The sequence below is a fragment of the Eleutherodactylus coqui genome, chromosome 12, assembly GCF_035609145.1.
Source record: "Eleutherodactylus coqui strain aEleCoq1 chromosome 12, aEleCoq1.hap1, whole genome shotgun sequence".
Taxonomy (NCBI): domain Eukaryota; kingdom Metazoa; phylum Chordata; class Amphibia; order Anura; family Eleutherodactylidae; genus Eleutherodactylus; species Eleutherodactylus coqui.
Window position 1 is genome coordinate 42,908,314 of NC_089848.1, and position 18,466 is coordinate 42,926,779.

The 18,466-nt window shown below is 46.5% G+C and overlaps 2 protein-coding genes across 4 annotated transcripts in view; one reads left to right on the forward strand and one right to left on the reverse strand.

The window, feature by feature from the left end:
• On the reverse strand, window positions 1-15,258 carry METTL6 (methyltransferase 6, tRNA N3-cytidine). Of its 3 annotated transcripts, none has more exons than XM_066585236.1 (6): window positions 15,114-15,258; window positions 11,828-12,133; window positions 9,243-9,377; window positions 7,778-7,948; window positions 5,265-5,406; window positions 1-176 (listed from the first exon to the last, which is right to left on the reverse strand). In XM_066585236.1, the coding sequence occupies exons 2-6, from the start codon at window positions 12,125-12,127 to the stop codon at window positions 37-39; spliced, it is 888 nt and encodes a 295-aa protein (XP_066441333.1). In that variant the 5' UTR covers window positions 12,128-12,133; window positions 15,114-15,258; the 3' UTR covers window positions 1-36. The 3 variants fall into 3 exon arrangements, with proteins under 3 accessions (XP_066441333.1, XP_066441332.1, XP_066441331.1); XM_066585235.1 differs by having other exon boundaries at window positions 11,828-12,138; window positions 15,114-15,251; XM_066585234.1 differs by having other exon boundaries at window positions 11,828-12,177; window positions 15,114-15,251.
• EAF1 (ELL associated factor 1) overlaps window positions 15,036-18,466 on the forward strand; it is a 16,243-nt gene continuing 12,812 nt past the window's right edge. The window contains exon 1 of the mRNA XM_066585237.1: window positions 15,036-15,260. Coding sequence (XP_066441334.1) covers window positions 15,155-15,260 — 106 coding nt within the window. The 5' untranslated portion in view covers window positions 15,036-15,154. The remainder of the gene's footprint in view (window positions 15,261-18,466) is intronic.

Consider the following 18,466-nt stretch of genomic DNA (forward strand, 5'->3'; position numbering starts at 1 on the left):
TAATCATTTAAAAAAACTTAAAACTTCCAGGGAGCGTCACTGAGGTTTAGAGAATTTGCTTTGCACGAAGACGCGAGGCACACAGAGGCCTTCCTTCTTGTTGACGGTCTCCCGCAGCACGTACTCGCTGGAGACTTCCTTGTACCCGGCCTGTGTGAAAACGTCTTGCAAGTATTCTGAAATAAAGGAAACAAGAACAACATGACGAAATCACAGTTATGTAACCGATGACACAAACAGCTGATGGATTATGTCAAGTGACAATACAGAATTTATCTGCAAGTGGCAGAAAACGTTGGAGTGTTTTTACATCTGCGCTGGGGATTCTGCCATCCTGATCCGTTTGGGAAGCAGGAAGGAGAATCCCGCGGCCGAACGGTTCAGTCTCGGGACGGGCCCCATTGACTATTATGTGCGTCCGTTCGCTTTCCGTTCAGCCGCTTGCCTTTTGGATGGTAGACAAAGCTCTGCATGCAGCACTTTTTCTTCCGGTATTTTCAGCCGGATCTGCAACGGAACTTCCGGCCGGAGGATCCAACAAAGATGTGATGCCGCCCCCAATGCAGGACCTGCCCACGAATAGTGCATTTTCTGTACAAGACGTAGCAGTTTATCCTTTAGGGCAGCAGTCACACGAGCGGAGATACACGAGTATTTCCGCTCGGAAAAACGTCCACACCTGTCCAAAAAAAAGAACATATGGGTAGCAATGGAGCAGTTCATGCGGATTTTCGTCAGCACGAGGTGCGGGCGTTTTTCCGCACGGATCGCCACCCGTATGACTGAGCCCTTAGGGTCACAACGAGGATTATTCTCCTTTGATAAAACATTAGAAAGCTCATGTTTTTATATACAAAGCTGAAAAAATTGGCATCAAAGTTATAATATGGGAGGGAACTATAAAATAAATGTATTAGGCCACTCCCACATGACTATGTAAAAACGCTGCATTTTTAACGTAGTGTTTTACTGCGTTTGCCTGCGTTTTTACTGTGTATTTTTGGCAGTAAGAATGCAGACAATCAAGCTGATGATGATGATGTCACAACTTTTTTCCCCTCCTGGTGGCGTAGCAACCTGCGCAGAAAAAAATGCTGCAAAACACAATATTACAAGGGCAATTGCGTATTTACTGCATTTCTTTACGCACCCAATGGATTTCAATTGGCAGCTTATTCGTGAAATACACGTTAAAACACTGAAAATAGGACATGCAGCCAGTGAGTTTGCACATGTAAAATGTTCGGCGCAAAAAGGCTAGTGTGAGAGGCCCCGTTAGTGCTGCGTATTCCGCGGACGTGTAATACACAGCAAAAAATATATTTGCGTGAGAATGGCCTCAATCATCATAAATAAATTGTAAAAGTTTTTGCTACAGTACTACTAATTCTGAATATTAAAGGGGTTTTCCTACGGCTTCACATGAGCATCATCGTATTTACGTGTGCATTTGCGCAGTGTAGTTATGCGATAGGCGTTGCATTTTTGCACGTGCTCCCGTTGATTTCAATGGACAATTAAGTTTATTTTGTGCTATTTGTGTGTACATTATTTACAAAAATAGAACATACTGCATATTTATTGCGCGAATTAAATCCGCGCACAAAATACGCTCATGTGAATGAACCCATAGAAATCAATAGGTTCTATTCACTGCGCATAATGTGCGCAAAATTTGTGCCTATAATGTGCAGTGCAAATACGCTCCACAGTCACTTTGTCCTTCCTGGTTGTTGCTGTCCAGGACATGTGACGGCTGCAGCCAATCACAAGCCAATGCAGTGACCATCTATAGGCAGTGATTGGCTGCAGCAGTCACATGTCCTGGACAGCAGCAGCCAGGAAGTCCAAAGAGGTTGTGCAGCATTTTTATGTAGTGGGAACACGCAGCATTTTGCAGCATAAGCCGTGAGGATGAGATTTCATGAAAAATAATCCACATATTACAGAAAAGAAAAAAAGTCTACAGCTGAATTTGACCCGCCGAGCAGAATTTTAAGTCGGCATCAAAATCCACTGTGAAATTTCTGCAACGTGTGAGAGTACTGTCGGTTGTCTCATGAAGATATCTACAGGATATATGGACAGTGATTGTCAAAAAGTAGGGTGATAGAAGCCAGACCCGCAGCGGTCAGTTCACCGCTGGGCCAAAGCCTACATAAATGGGGACGTCTTTGATCCTTGTGATAGCAACATCTGCTCAATACAATTTATTTAGAATAAAAACTTTTTTTCTTGTTGCCCCTCCCATGCAGAGTAGGATACTGCGGTTACCTCCTCCTTCTCCCTCCTCAGTCACCTCTAGTAGTTATTAGTAACTGAAAAAGTTTTGGAAGATTTAACCCCTTCACGACCAATGACGTACCGGTATATCATGGAGCCGCGGGCTATGTATGAAGAGAGGTTGCGTGGCAACCTCTCTTCATACAGTGCGGGCGTCAGCTGTTTATAAAAGCTGACACCCGCGGGCATGTTCGGGGGTCCCGCACGCCCCCCCCCGCAGTGAGATGGGGGAGCCGTGCAGGTGTCATGGCAGCCGGGGGCCTAATGAAAGGCCCCAGGGCTGCCTTAACAGACTGCCTATCAAGCCATCCACACAGGGTGGCTTGATAGACTGCCTGTCAAAAAACAGTATGACGTAATGCTGTAGCATTACGTCATACTGCAGGAGCGATCAAAGCATCGCATCTTAAAGTCCCCCAGGGGGACTTCAAAGTAATGTAAAAAAAAATAAAAAATCAATAAAGTTTTTTTTTAATTGAAAAAAAAAAAAGTTGTAAAAGTTTAAATCACCCCCCTTTTGCCATATCTATTATTAAAAAACCTAAATATTAAATTCAAAATACATATCTGATATCGCCGCGTCCGTAAAAGTCCGAACTATCAAAGTAGCACATTATTTTTCCCGCACGATGAACGTCGTCCGAAAAAAAAAAAAAAAGAACGCCAGAAATGCACTTTTTTAGTTGCCCTGTCTCCCAGAAAAAACACAATAAAAAGCGATCAAAAAGTCGTATGTATTCCAAATTGGTACTATAAGAAAATACAGGACATTACGCAAAAAATGAGACCTTGCTCAACTACGTCGATGGGAAAATAAAAAAGTTATCGCGCACAAAATGATGGCAGAAGATAATTGAAAAAAATTTAATGTCTTTGAAAACAAAAAAAGAGGAGTATTATAAAAAATAAACTATACAAGTTTGGTATCGTAGTAATTGTACCGACCCATAGAATACAGTTATCATCTTGTTATTATTGCCGTTTGTGCGCCGTAGAAACAAGACGCACTAAAATATGGCGAAATTTTGTGTTTTTTTTCATTTTGCTCCACTTAGAATTTTTTTTAAGTTTTTCAGTACATTATATGGTACTTTAAATAGCACCATTGAAAAATACAACTCGTCCCGCAAAAAACAAGCCCTCATACAGCAACGTCGATGGATAAATAAAGGAGTAACGATTTTTTTAAAGGGGTGGGGAAAAACGAAAATGGATAAAGAAAAAGGGCTGTGTCATTAAGGGGTTAAAAAGAGGAACTACTGGTTGCTTTATAGTGCAAAACACTATTTCCTCCTAATAAGATTTATTATAATTTCATATAGACCTATGTGATACTGATTTATGCAGAAAGCAAACATAATTATTAGTATTTTGTCCCAGAGAACTCCCCTAACATTATAAGGGCCTATTCACATGGGCGGACAACACAGGGACGCAATATAGCCAAATAGGCTACTCACACAGGCGTTTCATGGTCCATGTGAATAAAGTCGTAACGTGTCCTACTCTGGTCTGTATCACAGATCAAATCAGAAATGCAATGCCCACGGCCGGTGGAGATCGGGAAGTACACAGGTGGGGTGTCCGTGTGCTGTTACATCCAAACGTCTTGGGTGCAGCTTGCATATGTATATGTGAATGGGCCCTTAGAATGAATGACATCTGGACGAATGTATAAAATGTATTTTCCCATACAACAACCCTTCGGACAGCCATGACCTGCTGATTACTAGTTAAAGGGGTTGTCCCGCGAAAGCAAGCGGTGTTAAGCACTTCGGTATGGCCATATTAATGCACTTTCTAATATACATCGTGCATTAAAGGGGTTGTCCCGCGAAACAAAGTTGGGGTATACACTTCTGTATGGCCATATTAATGCACTTTGTAATGTACATTGTGCATTAATTAATTAGATGCGCTTGCGCAGTCCGGTCTTCTCTGTGTTGAATGGGGCTGCTCGTGCTGGAGAGCTGCTCCTCGTAGCTCCGCCCTGTCACGTGTGCCGATTCCAGCCAATCAGGAGGCTGGAATCGGCAATGGACCGCACAGAAGACCTGCGGTCCACCGAGGGTGAAGATCCCGGCGGCCATCTTCGCAAGGTAAGTAAGAAGTCACCGGAGCGCGGGGATTCGGGTAAGTACTATCCGTTTTTTTTTTCAACACATGCATCGGGTTAGTCTCGCGCCGAACGGGGGGGGGCTATTGAAAAAAAAAAAAAACCCGTTTCGGCGCGGAACAACCCCTTTAAATATTAGCCATACAGAAGTTATATACTTACCCCCTCCGGTGTTGGCGTCCCCGTCTCCATGGCGCCGACCGAAGCCTTCTTCTCCCTCGATTAGACGCGCTTGCGCAGTCTCCTCTTCTGTTCTGTTGAATGGGGCCGCTCCGGCGTGCTCGCGTCGCACAGGTTTTCTACGCATGCGCGTCTAATCGAGGGAGAAGAAGGCTTCGGTCAGCGCCATGGAGATGGGGACGCCAACACCGGAGGGGGTAAGTATATAACTTCTGTATGGCTCATATTTAATGCACGATGTATATTACAAAGTGCATTAATATGGCCATACAGAAGTGCTTAACACCGCTTGCTTTCGCGGGACAACCCCTTTAAGGCTTGCTGATGCAGCCAGTGAAGTATTGTGGGGCTTTCCTTTCAAGGAGAAGTTTGTGAAATATACTACTAGTAGACATTGAAGATATTACTGTAGTGCCTGAGCAATCATCCAAGAAAATGCTGCATAAGGGATATAGAAGCGAAATGAGGAGGACATGATTGAGAACTATTCCATCTAGGACAGCAATGCGGTAATAATCCTCGCCGTTCTATTACACGGTACGAGATTCCTGCCATTCATTTTGCCATTTTTTTTTTTTGCTTTATAAGTCTGCCTCACAACTAATCCCGCCCGGATGTCCTTACTTGCAGCAGCTTGAAAGAGTTCAGTAAGACTTTGTAAAAGCAGAAAGTTAACAAAATTCACCTGTAGTGAAGAAATAAGAGCGCGTTCCATCTTGCCGAACATAGAAGTTTTCTCCAAGTTTGTTTCCCGTCTTAAAGCGTAACATGGCGTGATCATTAAACCCATAATCACGGAATAAGACGCAGCCGCCCGGTTTTATCACCTGGAAAAAAAAAAAAAAGGGTGTGGGTAGCCATTTATTTCCTTTCAAAATATGGCTTCACTGGGCTAAGCTAATTGGACAAAAGAAATAAAGAAAAGAATAGGTAGAATAAGGCTGGTCACTAACAAACATCCTTTAGGCCGGTGTCACACCACAAAGGGTCGGATTCCACATGTGGGAGCCCTCAGCGGAATCAGACCCTGCGCCCGACTGGCGTACACATACCTCTCCATCTCTACTTCGGATGATTGCGGCGAGCCGCCATCGGACAAGGGCAGTAAAACTTTTTTTTTAATCCCGTCTTTTTCCGCATCATCACCTAGCGATGGCACGAAATCCGCACCCTTTACGCAATCTTAATTGCGGAGGGGCCGCCGGTTGGACTGCTTCCATTGATTTTTGTTCCGTGAGTGGAAATTGCAGCCGCTGTCCGCTCATGTAAGCGGACATGCAGATGCTCTATTGGTCTGAATGTGTGTGTAATGACGCAGACTGTCCGTGTGGGAGACGATCACGGATTCCGCAATTCAAACTCGTTCGTGCGAGACCGGCCTTAGGGCTTCTTCACACGACCTAGTTTGCGCGGGTATTAACGCAGCGACGAAGTTGGATGACCACCATATACTGCTAAAGGGAAAACATGGAAAGGTCTTGGAATGGCCTAGTTATAGCGCTGATCACAATCCAGCTGAGAATCTGTGGCAGGACTTGGTGACCGCTGTACACCAATGCAACCCATCTAAGGTGAAGGAGTTGGAGCAGTTTTACCTGCAAGAATGGGCAAATATCCCAGTGTCAAAATGTACTAAGTTAATAGAGACATATCCCAAAGACTTGTAACCGCAGTGAAAGTATTGACTTTCAGGGGGTGAATACTTATGCCCATTAAAGTTCTGTGCTTTTGGCCTCATGACCACGGCTGGGTTGGATTCTGACTGTGAAATCTCGCAGCAGAATCAGACCCAGCGCCACCCAGAGACCCTATACTCACCTGTCCGGATCCACCCAGAGTGTCTCAGCCGGCGAGCATGTGCAGTGCAGCACATCATGCATCGGCACTGGGCTACAACATGGATTCCGCGATACGTCCGCAGTGCTCACTGCAGAATTATCGTGGGATGGACAGCTTCAATTGACTGCAATAGAAGCCGTCTGTGCGATTTTCCACACAGAATAGAACATGCTGATGATTTCCGCTCGTGGACAGGGGAGAATCTTTTAATCCAGCATGTCTATGGATGGACATTGCACGTGGGCATTGGGCCTTTGTCTTAAAGGGGTTGTCCCGCGGCAGCAAGTGGGTCTATACACTTCTGTATGGCCATATTAATGCACTTTGTAATGTACATTGTGCATTAATTATGAGCCATACAGAAGTTATAAAAAGTTTTATACTTACCTGCTCCGTTGCTGGCGTCCTCGTCTCCATGGTGCCGACTAATTTTCGCCCTCCGATGGCCAAATTAGCCGCGCTTGCGCAGTCCGGGTCTTCTGCTTTCTTCTATGGAGCCTTTCGTGCAGGATGCCGGCTCCGTGTAGCTCCGCCCCGTCACGTGCCGATTCCAGCCAATCAGGAGGCTGGAATCGGCAATGGACCGCACAGAAGAGCTGCGGTCCACGGAGACAGAGGATCCCGGCGGCCATCTTCAGCGGTAAGTATTGAAGTCACCGGAGCGCGGGGATTAAGGTAAGCGCTCCGGTAAGCTTTCTTTACCTCCCTGCATCGGGGTTGTCTCGCGCCGACCGGGGGGGGGGGTTGAAAAAAAAAAAAAACCGTTTCGGCGCGGGACAACCCCTTTAATTATTGTTCGAAGGGGCTAAATATTACTTACTGTTACACAAAGTGGTACAAAGCTCCACCAAGGGGGGGGGGGTGAATACTTCTGCAAAGCACTCTACACAGTATCCCTTTTCTGTCAGACGGCTTACTTTGAGGTCAGCAGCTTGGGATTTGCTTGGCATGTTCATGCGAGAATGGAGAAAGGGGAGGACCGCTCAGTGAATGTGCTGGTGACCGGAAAAAAAAAAAAATCAACAGAGCAGTCAAATTGACCGTTTAATGATGAAGCCTGTTTTTTTGTGGGCTGATCCCATCGTGGAAGTCCGATGGGTGAGAGGGAGCCCCTACCTCTGCAAGTGTTTTCCATGTCGCGGTCACATTGACTGTGGCATGTAAAGGGTTAAACAGCAGGGATCAGAGGTTTCTCTAGTCCCCGCTGTTTGAGCAGGTGCTATGCTGTGATCCAACAGTCAAGCACCCACTTGCCCCCTGGCACAGGAGACTCATGCCAGGCATTTGATGCAGTCAGACTGCGATACATGGCTAGTTTTAATAGATATAATGCCTCGTTTGTTAGAGCGGGAACATTACCTTGTAAATATTTTCCACAGCGAGGGGCATTTTGTCTGGATGGATAGCGGAGAGGACAAACATCAGAGTTGCGACATCCACGCTGTCTGCAGGGATATTGTCCGTCAGGCTGTCCTTGGTCAGGTCACACTGAAAAGCTTTACACGTATCTGGATTGTAACATGGGTTTTGCTGGGAAGATAAATACAAAATCCGCAGAATTAAGAAATATTGTTTTATTTGACAATTATTGTATTTTTAAGTTTCTTTTTGCACATTTCCAGGTAGACTCTGGCGCGCAGACTAGCTAAGGCGTGTTCACATCTCTGCCGGGTCCTCATCTGATGAGCTCAGCCGATTTACAATGGGATCCAACATGACATTCATTGGTTTCATGGAAAGAATATCATTACATGCTGCGCTATTCTTGCCACAGAATGTGATGGAATTTCTGATGGCGGCATTAAAGGCAGTGAGACCAGAGCCTAAACAGTAGGGTACGTTCACACCTAGCAGAAAATCTGCAGCGAAATCCATCTTACAATCCACATCAAAAACTGCACCAAAATCCATAACATTGGTGTGGATGTTAATGCAGGTTCGCAGCAGACTTCACCCCTGTAGTTGAAAAGCCAATTTGTTCTAAAGGCGTTCTTTCTCCAGCGAAACTATGCAGCGCATCACGCATCTCCTTGCATATTGCGTGCGCATTTGCGTATCCCTCATTGAACTTTGGTGCATAAATGTGCAGGAAAATACAGCGCTTTACTTTTTTAGCTTGACGCGCATGTGAACAAACCCATTGAAATCAATGGGCTCTATTCTCTGCGTATTGCAAAAAATTTTAAGCACGCACATATGAATGCCGCAGTAATCGCGGTATAACGCTTTCATTGATTTCAATGGGGCCTCGCAGATATGCGTTTGATCACAGTGCTGGATGGCGCTTTCCAGCGCTGCCATTTTCGATTGCTGTCTGCTCTATTTTTCGGCATTTAGAGCACTTCATCACCCATCACAATAACTAGGTGCGCTAAAACACGCTGAAAATAAGACTAAACTCATGGCAAAGCACCATGATTGAAATGGCCGCGGCCATGTGTGAGAAGACCCTAAGGGAGCGTTCACGTAGCATTATTGTGTCACCCTGTTTGGGGATTCCATGACAACTACTGACAACAGTGCCGTGATGGAATCCCTGAACGGAAACAAAAGGAATGTTTCTGTTGTATTTGAAGTGTAAAATAGCGCAGTCAACTACGTTATTCTATACTCCAAATAAAGCAGAAATGGAAACCTTGTATAACGGACACCAAAGAGAAGGAAATGGTTCCTTTTTGCCTCCATTAGGGGATTCCATCACAGCGCTATTTTCAGCAGCCGTCATGGAACCCCCGAGCGGAGTCACATATCATGTAGAATAACGCTGTGCGAACGCGCTCTAATATAAGAGCTGAGATGCAATATAATGTACGTTAATACAAACCTTCACAAACTGTACAGCTCTGGGAGAAAAGTCACAAGCATATATAAAAATATGAGGGTCTTCTTCTAGGAGTGGGAATAAACAGTTGCCCACTCCGCAGCCGGCTTCCAGCATGGTCAGTCTTTGGTTCTCGAACTGAAAAGCAGAAAACAGGGCAGTTAGTAATGTTTAAACTCATCTTATTACCGGGGTTTTCCCAATAGTTAGTGATTATACCACCATGATGCGCCGTTACTTGCTGGAACGCGAGTCTGACTTCCAGAATCCCCATGATGCTTAGAATGAAAGGGCCACACTACGAGTTTAATGCTGTGGCGCCCTTCAGGCCGGATTCACATGACCGTTTTTGCGTGTGTATATAGGCGTGCAATATGCCTAAGTTTCAATGGGATTGTTCACAAGCGTATACTTTGCTTGCGCAAATCCACAAAAAAATACCCGTGACGTTCTATTTTCTTGAGCATTTGCACAGGGAAGTAGACCATGTGAAACTAATTACACAAATTAGCCATTTCAATGGCTGGAACTGTTGTTGCTTTTTTTTGTGTGCGCAAAGAGTACAGTAAAGAAAACTAAAAAAAGGAAGCGCGAGCAAAACCACAACGTCCGATTCACAAATACGTGGTGCTAATGCATGTATACATGCACATACGCCCATGTGAATGCAGCCTCAAGGTTGTTTTCTACACAGTGGCGCTACTGCCCAACTCGATGTACAATGAACTGTTCTCAACTGTGCCAGAGGTCAGACTTTCACCAATAAGAATGTTATCATATCATATCCTAGCGATATAATATAACATTCAATAATGGAATACCGCTTTAAGGCATTCACAAAACATCACATCTAACACACTTAAAGGGGTGGTCTCGCGAAACCAAGTGGGGTTATATACTTCCGTATGGCCATATTAATGCACTTTGTAATGTACATCGTGCATTAAATATGAGCCATACAGAAGTTATTCCACTTACCTGCTCCGTTGCTAGCGTCCTCGTCTCCATGGTTCCGTCTAAATTCGCTGGCAGCTTGCTTTTTTAGACGCGCTTGCGCAGTCCGGTCTTCTCCTTTCAGCACGAGCCGCTTCAGTGTGCTCCCCGCTACAGCTCTTCTGCGCATGCGCAGACGAGCTGTCACTGCTCGGGAGCGCGCTGGAGCGGCCATTCTGTACCTTCCTCTGTTAGAGGAAGGTGCAGAAACTGGAGCTGCCCAGCGGAGAAGCCCAGCCCAGCAGCGAAGCCCAGCCCAGCAGCCCCGAGAAGCCGCCCAGGTAAGTGATGGGTCGGGGGGTGATCTTGACTAACAGGTGAAGGTCCCGGGCCACAGCGGTAGGCCCCGGAGCCCAGCGCTGGGCTCCGGAACCTAGCGCTGGGCTCCGGAACCTAGCGTGGGCTCCGGGGCCTAGCGCTGGGCTCCGGGGCCTTCGTCTGTTGTCAGGGTCTAGCGCTGGGGAGCCGGGAGCGTAGCGCTGGGGAGTCGGGGGCTAGCGCCGGTTACCTGCTGCCTGGCGGTGGGTGACTGGTCGGCGGCTGCGGTGGGTCCGGTCGGCGGCTGCGGGGCGTCTGGTTGCCATGGAGACACAGCTGGCAGCGTCTCGGGAGCGCGCACATCGGGCTGCAGCAAGCGAAGGGAAAAGAGCCGGCGGCCATCTTGGGGAAACTTTTATAAGTTGCTGAAACGCTGGAACTGTAAGTACGAACCAGCTAGAAAAGTCATTTACAGGGGGGCTTAGTTATTTATGCTTAATTAGGGGGACTGGGCAAAAAAAAAATTCACTGCTTCCTCGAGACATCTCCTTTAAGGGGGTATTCCCATCCCAGCCAAACATGGCAGAAATAGGAATACCAGCCAATTCACCTTAGTCAGGGGTGGCTGGGATTATGGAAACAGACGATCTACCTGTAACTGCCATAGGGAGTTTCCTAACTCCCATAGAAGTGAGTAGCTTCTGAGTTGCAGAAACAGTGTAGAGCACTCTGCTATGCTGTTGCCGAAACTCCCATTCATTTCTTTAGGAGTTACTGCAAATTAGGGAAGATGGAACAATACCTCTGCAGCGTCACTGATTGGAAGTCAATGTCAGACTCTTCATAGAAGTCTTGTAACAGTCATTGTTACAAGGCTTGTATGAAGAGTCTAACATTGACTTGCAGGAATGCTGCCTTCCAATAGGTGGCGCTGCCGAGGCATTGTTCCATCTCCCTTATTCGCATATTACCCAGAGGAGCATGAATGACCTTATAAGTCTTCTCACTCACTCACCTTATGGGTGCTCTCCCTAAGGAGAAAAGATAGAGTCCCTGATAGGAGTTACTGAAACCAGTGTAGAATAGTCAGTTCAGTCATTCCCATAATCCCAGCCACCAGTGATGAGCTGGAACGGGGTCAGGGGACCTCTGCTCTGGCGATAGATGTGGGTCCCAGAGTTGGGACCTGTATCCATCATACATTTATGGTATAACCCATAAATGTCCAAGATGGGAACACGTCATAAGTAAAATGACCCAGTATTCTTTTGGGAGGACTGAGGAATTCAAAGTAATACATAAGCAGTCATAACCACCTTATTCTGAGTGAGACCCACCTCTCTGCATGTCTTGAGTTCCTCAAACTCTCTGGTGGTCCAGTGCCTGTCCTTGAAGAAATTAGTGCTGTTTCTCTTGTAGAAGAGGTCCCAGTTCTTCTGGGCTTCTTTTTCTAACTTGAGTTGCTTGAATTCAGATACCAACCTAATGTCACTTTGGGTGTGCTGAGCCTCATACGTCCTTGTAAGTCCTAACTTATCAACCTTTTTCTGGAAAGGTACGTCTGAAGAGAAACATGTCCCACAAGAAGTGTTGGTTTCCACTGTTGGCTTGTCCCCTTCCTCCGCACAGAAGTCCATGCTATTCTGTTCTAATGGAGAAATGTTCATGAGTCCCAATCAATAAAGTTCTGGTAAAATAGGAAATACTAATCAAGAACCATCTTATTACCATTTAACACATCCTCACTTATCTCAAAGAAACTGCATTTACGTTTAACCCTTTTAATTACAGTGTTACCCTCGTCCGACGTCGGATCTATGCAGGAAAATCTTAATGTTGGACGAGGAGGACATCGCTCTGATGTCGGATGAGGGCCGACACGTTTCTAGCAGTATGCAGGACAGCTCTCCGATGTCGGAGTCTGTTTTGCATATGTATACTACAGTATACAGGTAAGCACTCCATCGACATCGGAGCTCTGTCCTGCATATTGCAGCATACATATGCAGAACAGCCTCAGACATCGGAGCACTGTCCTGCATACTGTTCGAAGGATGTCAGTCCTCGCCTGACATTGGAGCTATGCAGGGAAATCTTAATGTCGGACAAAGGCAACACTGGATTGAAAATGGTAAATATTCAAAATATTGCTAATAAAATCATCATGACATCATTTTCATGTGCTTCTGTTGATTAATTCCAAAGAATCCAAAATGCGCTTTCCCACCCAAAAAAAAAAAAAGTGTGCGGGTGGCAGGGAAATTGGATTGGAAAGTGTTAATACAATATATATCGACGCAAAGTAATTAAATGGGTTTTATGATATTTTAGAAACAAAATGTCTAAAAGGCCCAAAAGGATGTATAAAAAAAAAACAAAAAACTGTAGGCATAATCAACTTTCAAATATCCCACGGCTCTAGTGCTGCCGAGTCCTGGTCTCTGCCACTCCAGTCCCAGAAACCTCTATTGTGGTCACAAGCTGGTCATCAATCACATGACAACTGCAGCCAATCACTGGCCTCAGTGGTTATGTCTGTAAAAGCAAGTGAACACAGAGACCAGTGATTGGCTGAGCGATCATGTGAAAGATGGATGTCACGTGACCATTGCAGAAGCTTCTGGGACCACTGCCACTGGAGTGCTGATAAATTTAAAAGCTGGGTAATGTTTTTTGTTTTTTTCTTACACCCCTTTTTGCTCTTCAGCCAACTTTTTGAAAGTCAAAAACTCCCTTCAAAAAGGCCATTCATTAAAATGTCCAAACAGTTTTTTTTCTTTCTATGCTGGTATACGATTGAAGTAACGGTCCCGGCGCCTGAGGCTGCACTACTGGAAGATACAGATAACCATTCTCCTTTCAATTTCTGTCTGGTTTAATGTTGTCATAAAAACCGTGTGAGTTGAAGTTTCTACGTAATTTCCGCGTTGGAGGATCCCTTCACCCCCGAAGTGATGCAAGGCAGTTTTCACAGGAAAATACCTCGCATTCTTGGGGATTTCACATGGATGGCGAGCGCAATATGAGGGCGGGATTCACGGCCCCATATCACGCTCGTCCGTGTGAAGCTAACCTGAGGGCGGACGTATGAACAAAAAGGTTAAAAAATTGAGTATAAAGCACAACCTGGGAAGAAATGTGGGTACAAAAAGCACATTTTTGCTGAACCGCTTATTGTAAAACCAGCGCGCACACACACATACACACTTCGAGGCTAGCAGGACTCTTCCTCGGTATTTGCTGGGGACATATGTGAAGAGTAGGGAGCCATGTGTTTACAAGGCCGAACCGCAGTATGGACATATGTAGGCGTATGTGTATTTGCATGCGCAGAGCGGTTTTGAAGAACAGAGTATGCTTTTTTTATTATGCGCACGCATCAGTGTATTACTGTACTTTTTGTGCCCGCAAGGCTTGTTCACTTATGCACGGCAAACGAAGATGTGCTGACTGAAATGGCTAATTAGTCTTATGAGTTTCAGATGTGTGTGTGTTTTTTTACGTAGCTTATCACTCATTTGAATCTCTTCTCCATTGGCTTTTATGGGGATCTGTGGTGCGCAAATTGACAGGAAAACAGAGCGTACTGCATTTGTTTTGTGCTGAAATGCACAGGAAGATACGCGCATGTGACCAAACACTGTCAATGGGTTCTATCCTTGACACATCGCACGTGTAATTTTTGCGTGCACAAATACATCCGTGTGAATCTGGCCTATCACGCGGCTCCCTGCTCCTGATGTATGTCGCAGCGAATACCGAAGAAGACGCTTGCTAGCCCCAAAACGCATTTAGACGCTGGTTTTACAATAAACAGAGAAGTTCATTAAAAAAGTGCATCTGTTCCCAGGTTGCACTTTATACCCACTTTTTTAACCCTTCCGGTACATGAGTATACAGAGAAGTGACTGCTGCAGCCATGTAAACAAACCCCAGCGGGCAGGAATGGCGCAACAGCGCTGGAGCTGTAGGCGATTAACTACGTAAATATTAAGTTTATGTTTAATTTTACAATCGTTCCTCCCACTGCTGAATAAAGTGGACAAGCCCTTTAAGAATGAGCCGATATACTTATTTTATCTGTTGACATTCGCAGACAGCATTCACAGATTTTGAAAATAGAATTACATTATAAAACAAAAAAAACTGAAAAAACCTTGCAGGATTTACTTTCATTAAAATGTATTTACATTAAAAAAAATTCTTGTTAAAACAGTCCTGTAAAACAGGGGTCCCCAACTCCAGTCCTCAGGGACCAGCAACAGGTCATGTTTTCAGAATATCCTACAGCAAGAACACCTGTGGCAATGTCTGAGGCACTGACAATAATTACATCATCTGTGCAATACTGAGGAAATCCTGAAAACATGACCTGTTGGGGGTCCCTGAGGACTGGAGTTGGGGAACACTGCTGTAAAACACCACTATTACACGGAACTATGGAGAGCAGCGTCTGGCTTCTCCGGACTATTATCGCTGTAACACACTGACGCTCTGTACTGCAGGAGGACCGGACTCTATCGTACGGCTCAGCGCGTCACTGACTACGTTGTGCCTGCAGGTAGGGAACCCTCGTCACCACTGCGCCTGCGCATCCTGGGCGGCCGAGGAAGACGCACTTACCGTTGAGTCTATGTGATTACCGACGTAAAGCTTTAGAAGATATGAACGGGACGCCCCCTCCACCGCCTCTGGACCGGGAGGAGCACGCACTGCGGTTAGGGGAGAGCTTCGAGAAGAGGCCGCGCTCCTCCTTCCACACTGTGCGCTGTGAGTACCGGGTAGTGACGTCACAAGCCTGTAGCCAATCACGCGCCGCCTTTCCAGTGACGTCATCTATGTTTACCAATTTTTGCCAAATTGCTGATGTCATTGTATTATTGATGTATTATAGATGGTGAATAAGAGTGTCCCCCTAACTACAAGCAGTGAGAGCGCCTTTCCCCGTAACTAGTGTCCTCCAGAGTGCCCCCTGTGGGCTCTTCTCACATATTACAGCGCTGAGGCAAATGCCTGCTCCCAATGTAGTGCCGGCCTGAGCGCCCGTGAAGATTACAAGTCATCATGACAGACTGTAAAGTAAAATGGTGGCTTTGGCTGCGCCGTGCGTTGTCGTGTTACGTGGTAACGTAATGTCCGGTAATGCGGTCGCATTGGGAAGCCCAAATTTCGTCTTCCACAGCTCCAGGCGTGACGTCTGGCGTATTTGCGTCGCACCGCCATCCTGAGGAAGGGTCGTTTGTAACAACCGCCTGGAAAACCCTTTTACGGAAATACTGCGGATTTTCCGCGTCAAATTCCACAAAAAGGAGCCAAAATCTGCGCCATTGATGTGGATTCTGACTGGACAGCGGCGGCAGATACAGCGCTCCCCGCTCCGGTCAGTTCTCCGTGCTCTCTGGTATCCGTTGGTCTCTAGTGAGCGCAGCGCCGCTGGTCAGGTGATGTGGGAGGCGCTGATGGCGTAAAAAAATTAGGGGATGAGAGGAACGGAATTTTCCGCTGTTTTCACGTGGCTGAGACAATGGTGCGAGATCCCATTGTGGTGAATGGCGTCAGACACGTCGCACACACAGTAACGCAGCATGCCCCTCCAGCTCAGCCTCCACCCTCCCCTCTTGTTTATCCGGATCGGGAAAAATCGCGGCACGTCCTATCATTGGGCGGTCCCTCGGAACGCCTCGCAGCGCCCGTTGTTTTCAGTACCGCACAGAGCGCAGCCTGTTTACGCAGCAGATACATCGTCAGCACGGTCACATTCGCTGTAGTAGTGACTGAGAGCGGCTGAACTGTTTATATCGAACGCGCCGACGAGCGCTGTTTATACGAACAGTGAGCGAATATCGTTTAAAACGAGTGAAAGCGAATGATAAACGCAGCCAGAAGCCGAACGGCTGAGGAAATAATTGTTCCGTCTAGAAGAACTTTAAGCCAAACCTCAGACTGCTCAGTTCTCCTGGATTCCTTCACAACCGACTCGTGCTTAAAGGGGTTGTCCCGCGGCAGCAAGTGGTGTTAAAGGGGTTGTCCCGCGCCGAAACGGTTTTTTTTTTTTTTTCAACCCCCCCCCCGTTCGGCGCGAGACAACCCCGATGCAGGGGTTAAAAAAGAACACCGGAGAGTGCTTACCTGAATCCCCGCGCTCCGGTGACTTCTTACTTACCTGCTGAAGATGGCCGCCGGGATCTTCTCCCTCGGTGGACCACAGGGCTTCTGTGCGGTCCATTGCCGATTCCAGCCTCCTGATTGGTTGGAATAGGCACGTGACGGGGCGGAGCTACAAGGAGCCGGCATCCAGCACGAGCGGCTTCATTGAGGAAAGAAGAAGACCCGGACTGCGCAAGCGCGGCTAATTTGGCCATTAGACGGCGAAAATTAGGCGGCTCCATGGAAACGAGGACGCTAGCAACGGAGCAGGTAAGTATAAAACTTCTTATAACTTCTGTATGGCTCATATTTAATGCACAATGTACATTACAAAGTGCATTAATATGGCCATACAGAAGTGTATAGACCCACTTGCTGCCGCGGGACAACCCCTTTAAGCACCTCTGTATGGCCATATTAATGCACTTTGTAATGTACATCGTGCATTAACCCTTTCCAATCCACTGTCTGACGTCTGAAGACATTATGGTTTAAGGCTGTACAGCTCCGATGTTGGAAGACGTCCGTCGGGTTTTCTTACTGTATATTGCCAGCCTCTCTGCTGTCGGAGTCTATCCAACGTGTCAGCTCATGCAGTACTGGCTTTAGCCAGCATATAGCGCCGTTGTATAACGGCAGAAAAAGAGTAAGCCCCCTAGGAAAAATCGGGATACAAATTGGATTGGAAAGGGTTAAATATGAGCCATACAGAAGTTATTCACTCACCCACTCCATTGCTGGCGTCCCCGTCTCCATGGCGCCGTCTAATCGCCCGATTAGACGCGCTTGCGCAGAAGGGTCTTCTCCCTTCTGGTCGGTCCGGGCACGAGCGGCGTTCTGGCTCCGCCCCCTTCTACGTGTCATCGCGTAGCTCCGCCCCGTCACGTGTGCCGATTCCAGCCAATCAGGAGGCTGGAATCGGCAATGGAACGCACAGAGCCCATGGTGCACCATGGGAGAAGACCCGCGGTGCACCATGGGAGAAGACCCGCGGTGCATCGTGGGTGAAGATCCCGGCGGCCATCTTGGAGGAAAAGAAGGAAGAAGTTGCAGAGAGGGGATTCGGGTAAGTAAAATTTTTTTTTTTAAATTTCAACACATCCCTTGGGTTTGTCCTGCGCTGAACGGGGGGGGGGGGGGGGGGCCTATGCAAGAGATTAAAAAAACCTGTTTCGGCGCGGGACAACCCCTTTAAGTGATACAATGTACAGTATTAGAAGGTTCCGTCAGCGTTGGGGATGATGGTTGATTATAAACTATTTATGTTGTTTGTATGCTTCTGGTCAGCAAGAACAGCAACACAAAAGTCCATGCGATATAATGAAATGCTGCACCACGCAGGGGGCTCAGAGGCTTTCTCCTCAGGCTGTCAGGCACTGACCTCACGGACCTGCAGCCTTTTATGCCCCAGTAACGGGGTCAGTGCCTACAGCTGAGTCGAGAGCCAGGGTGAAGCCATGGACTGGATCTCCACCCTGTCCAGACTAAGAGCCTGGGAGGGAGATATACTCAATCCACAACCTCACCCCTTACCTGCCTACAATATGTATGTATGTATGTATGTATCTTAGGCGCTCCAAAGGACCATTCATATTTAAATGTAAATGCAGGAAATCCCTGCCAAATTTATTCAAAAGATAAATAAAACAATGGCAAAAAATATGCCAATAGCAAATTATGCAAATATGCAACGCGTTTCGTCGCCCCTATGGCGACTTTCTCAAGCTTGAGGGCGACGAAACGCGTTGCATATTTGCATAATTTGCTATTGGCATATTTTTTGCCATTGTTTTTTTTATCTTTTGAATAAATTTGGCAGGGATTTCCTG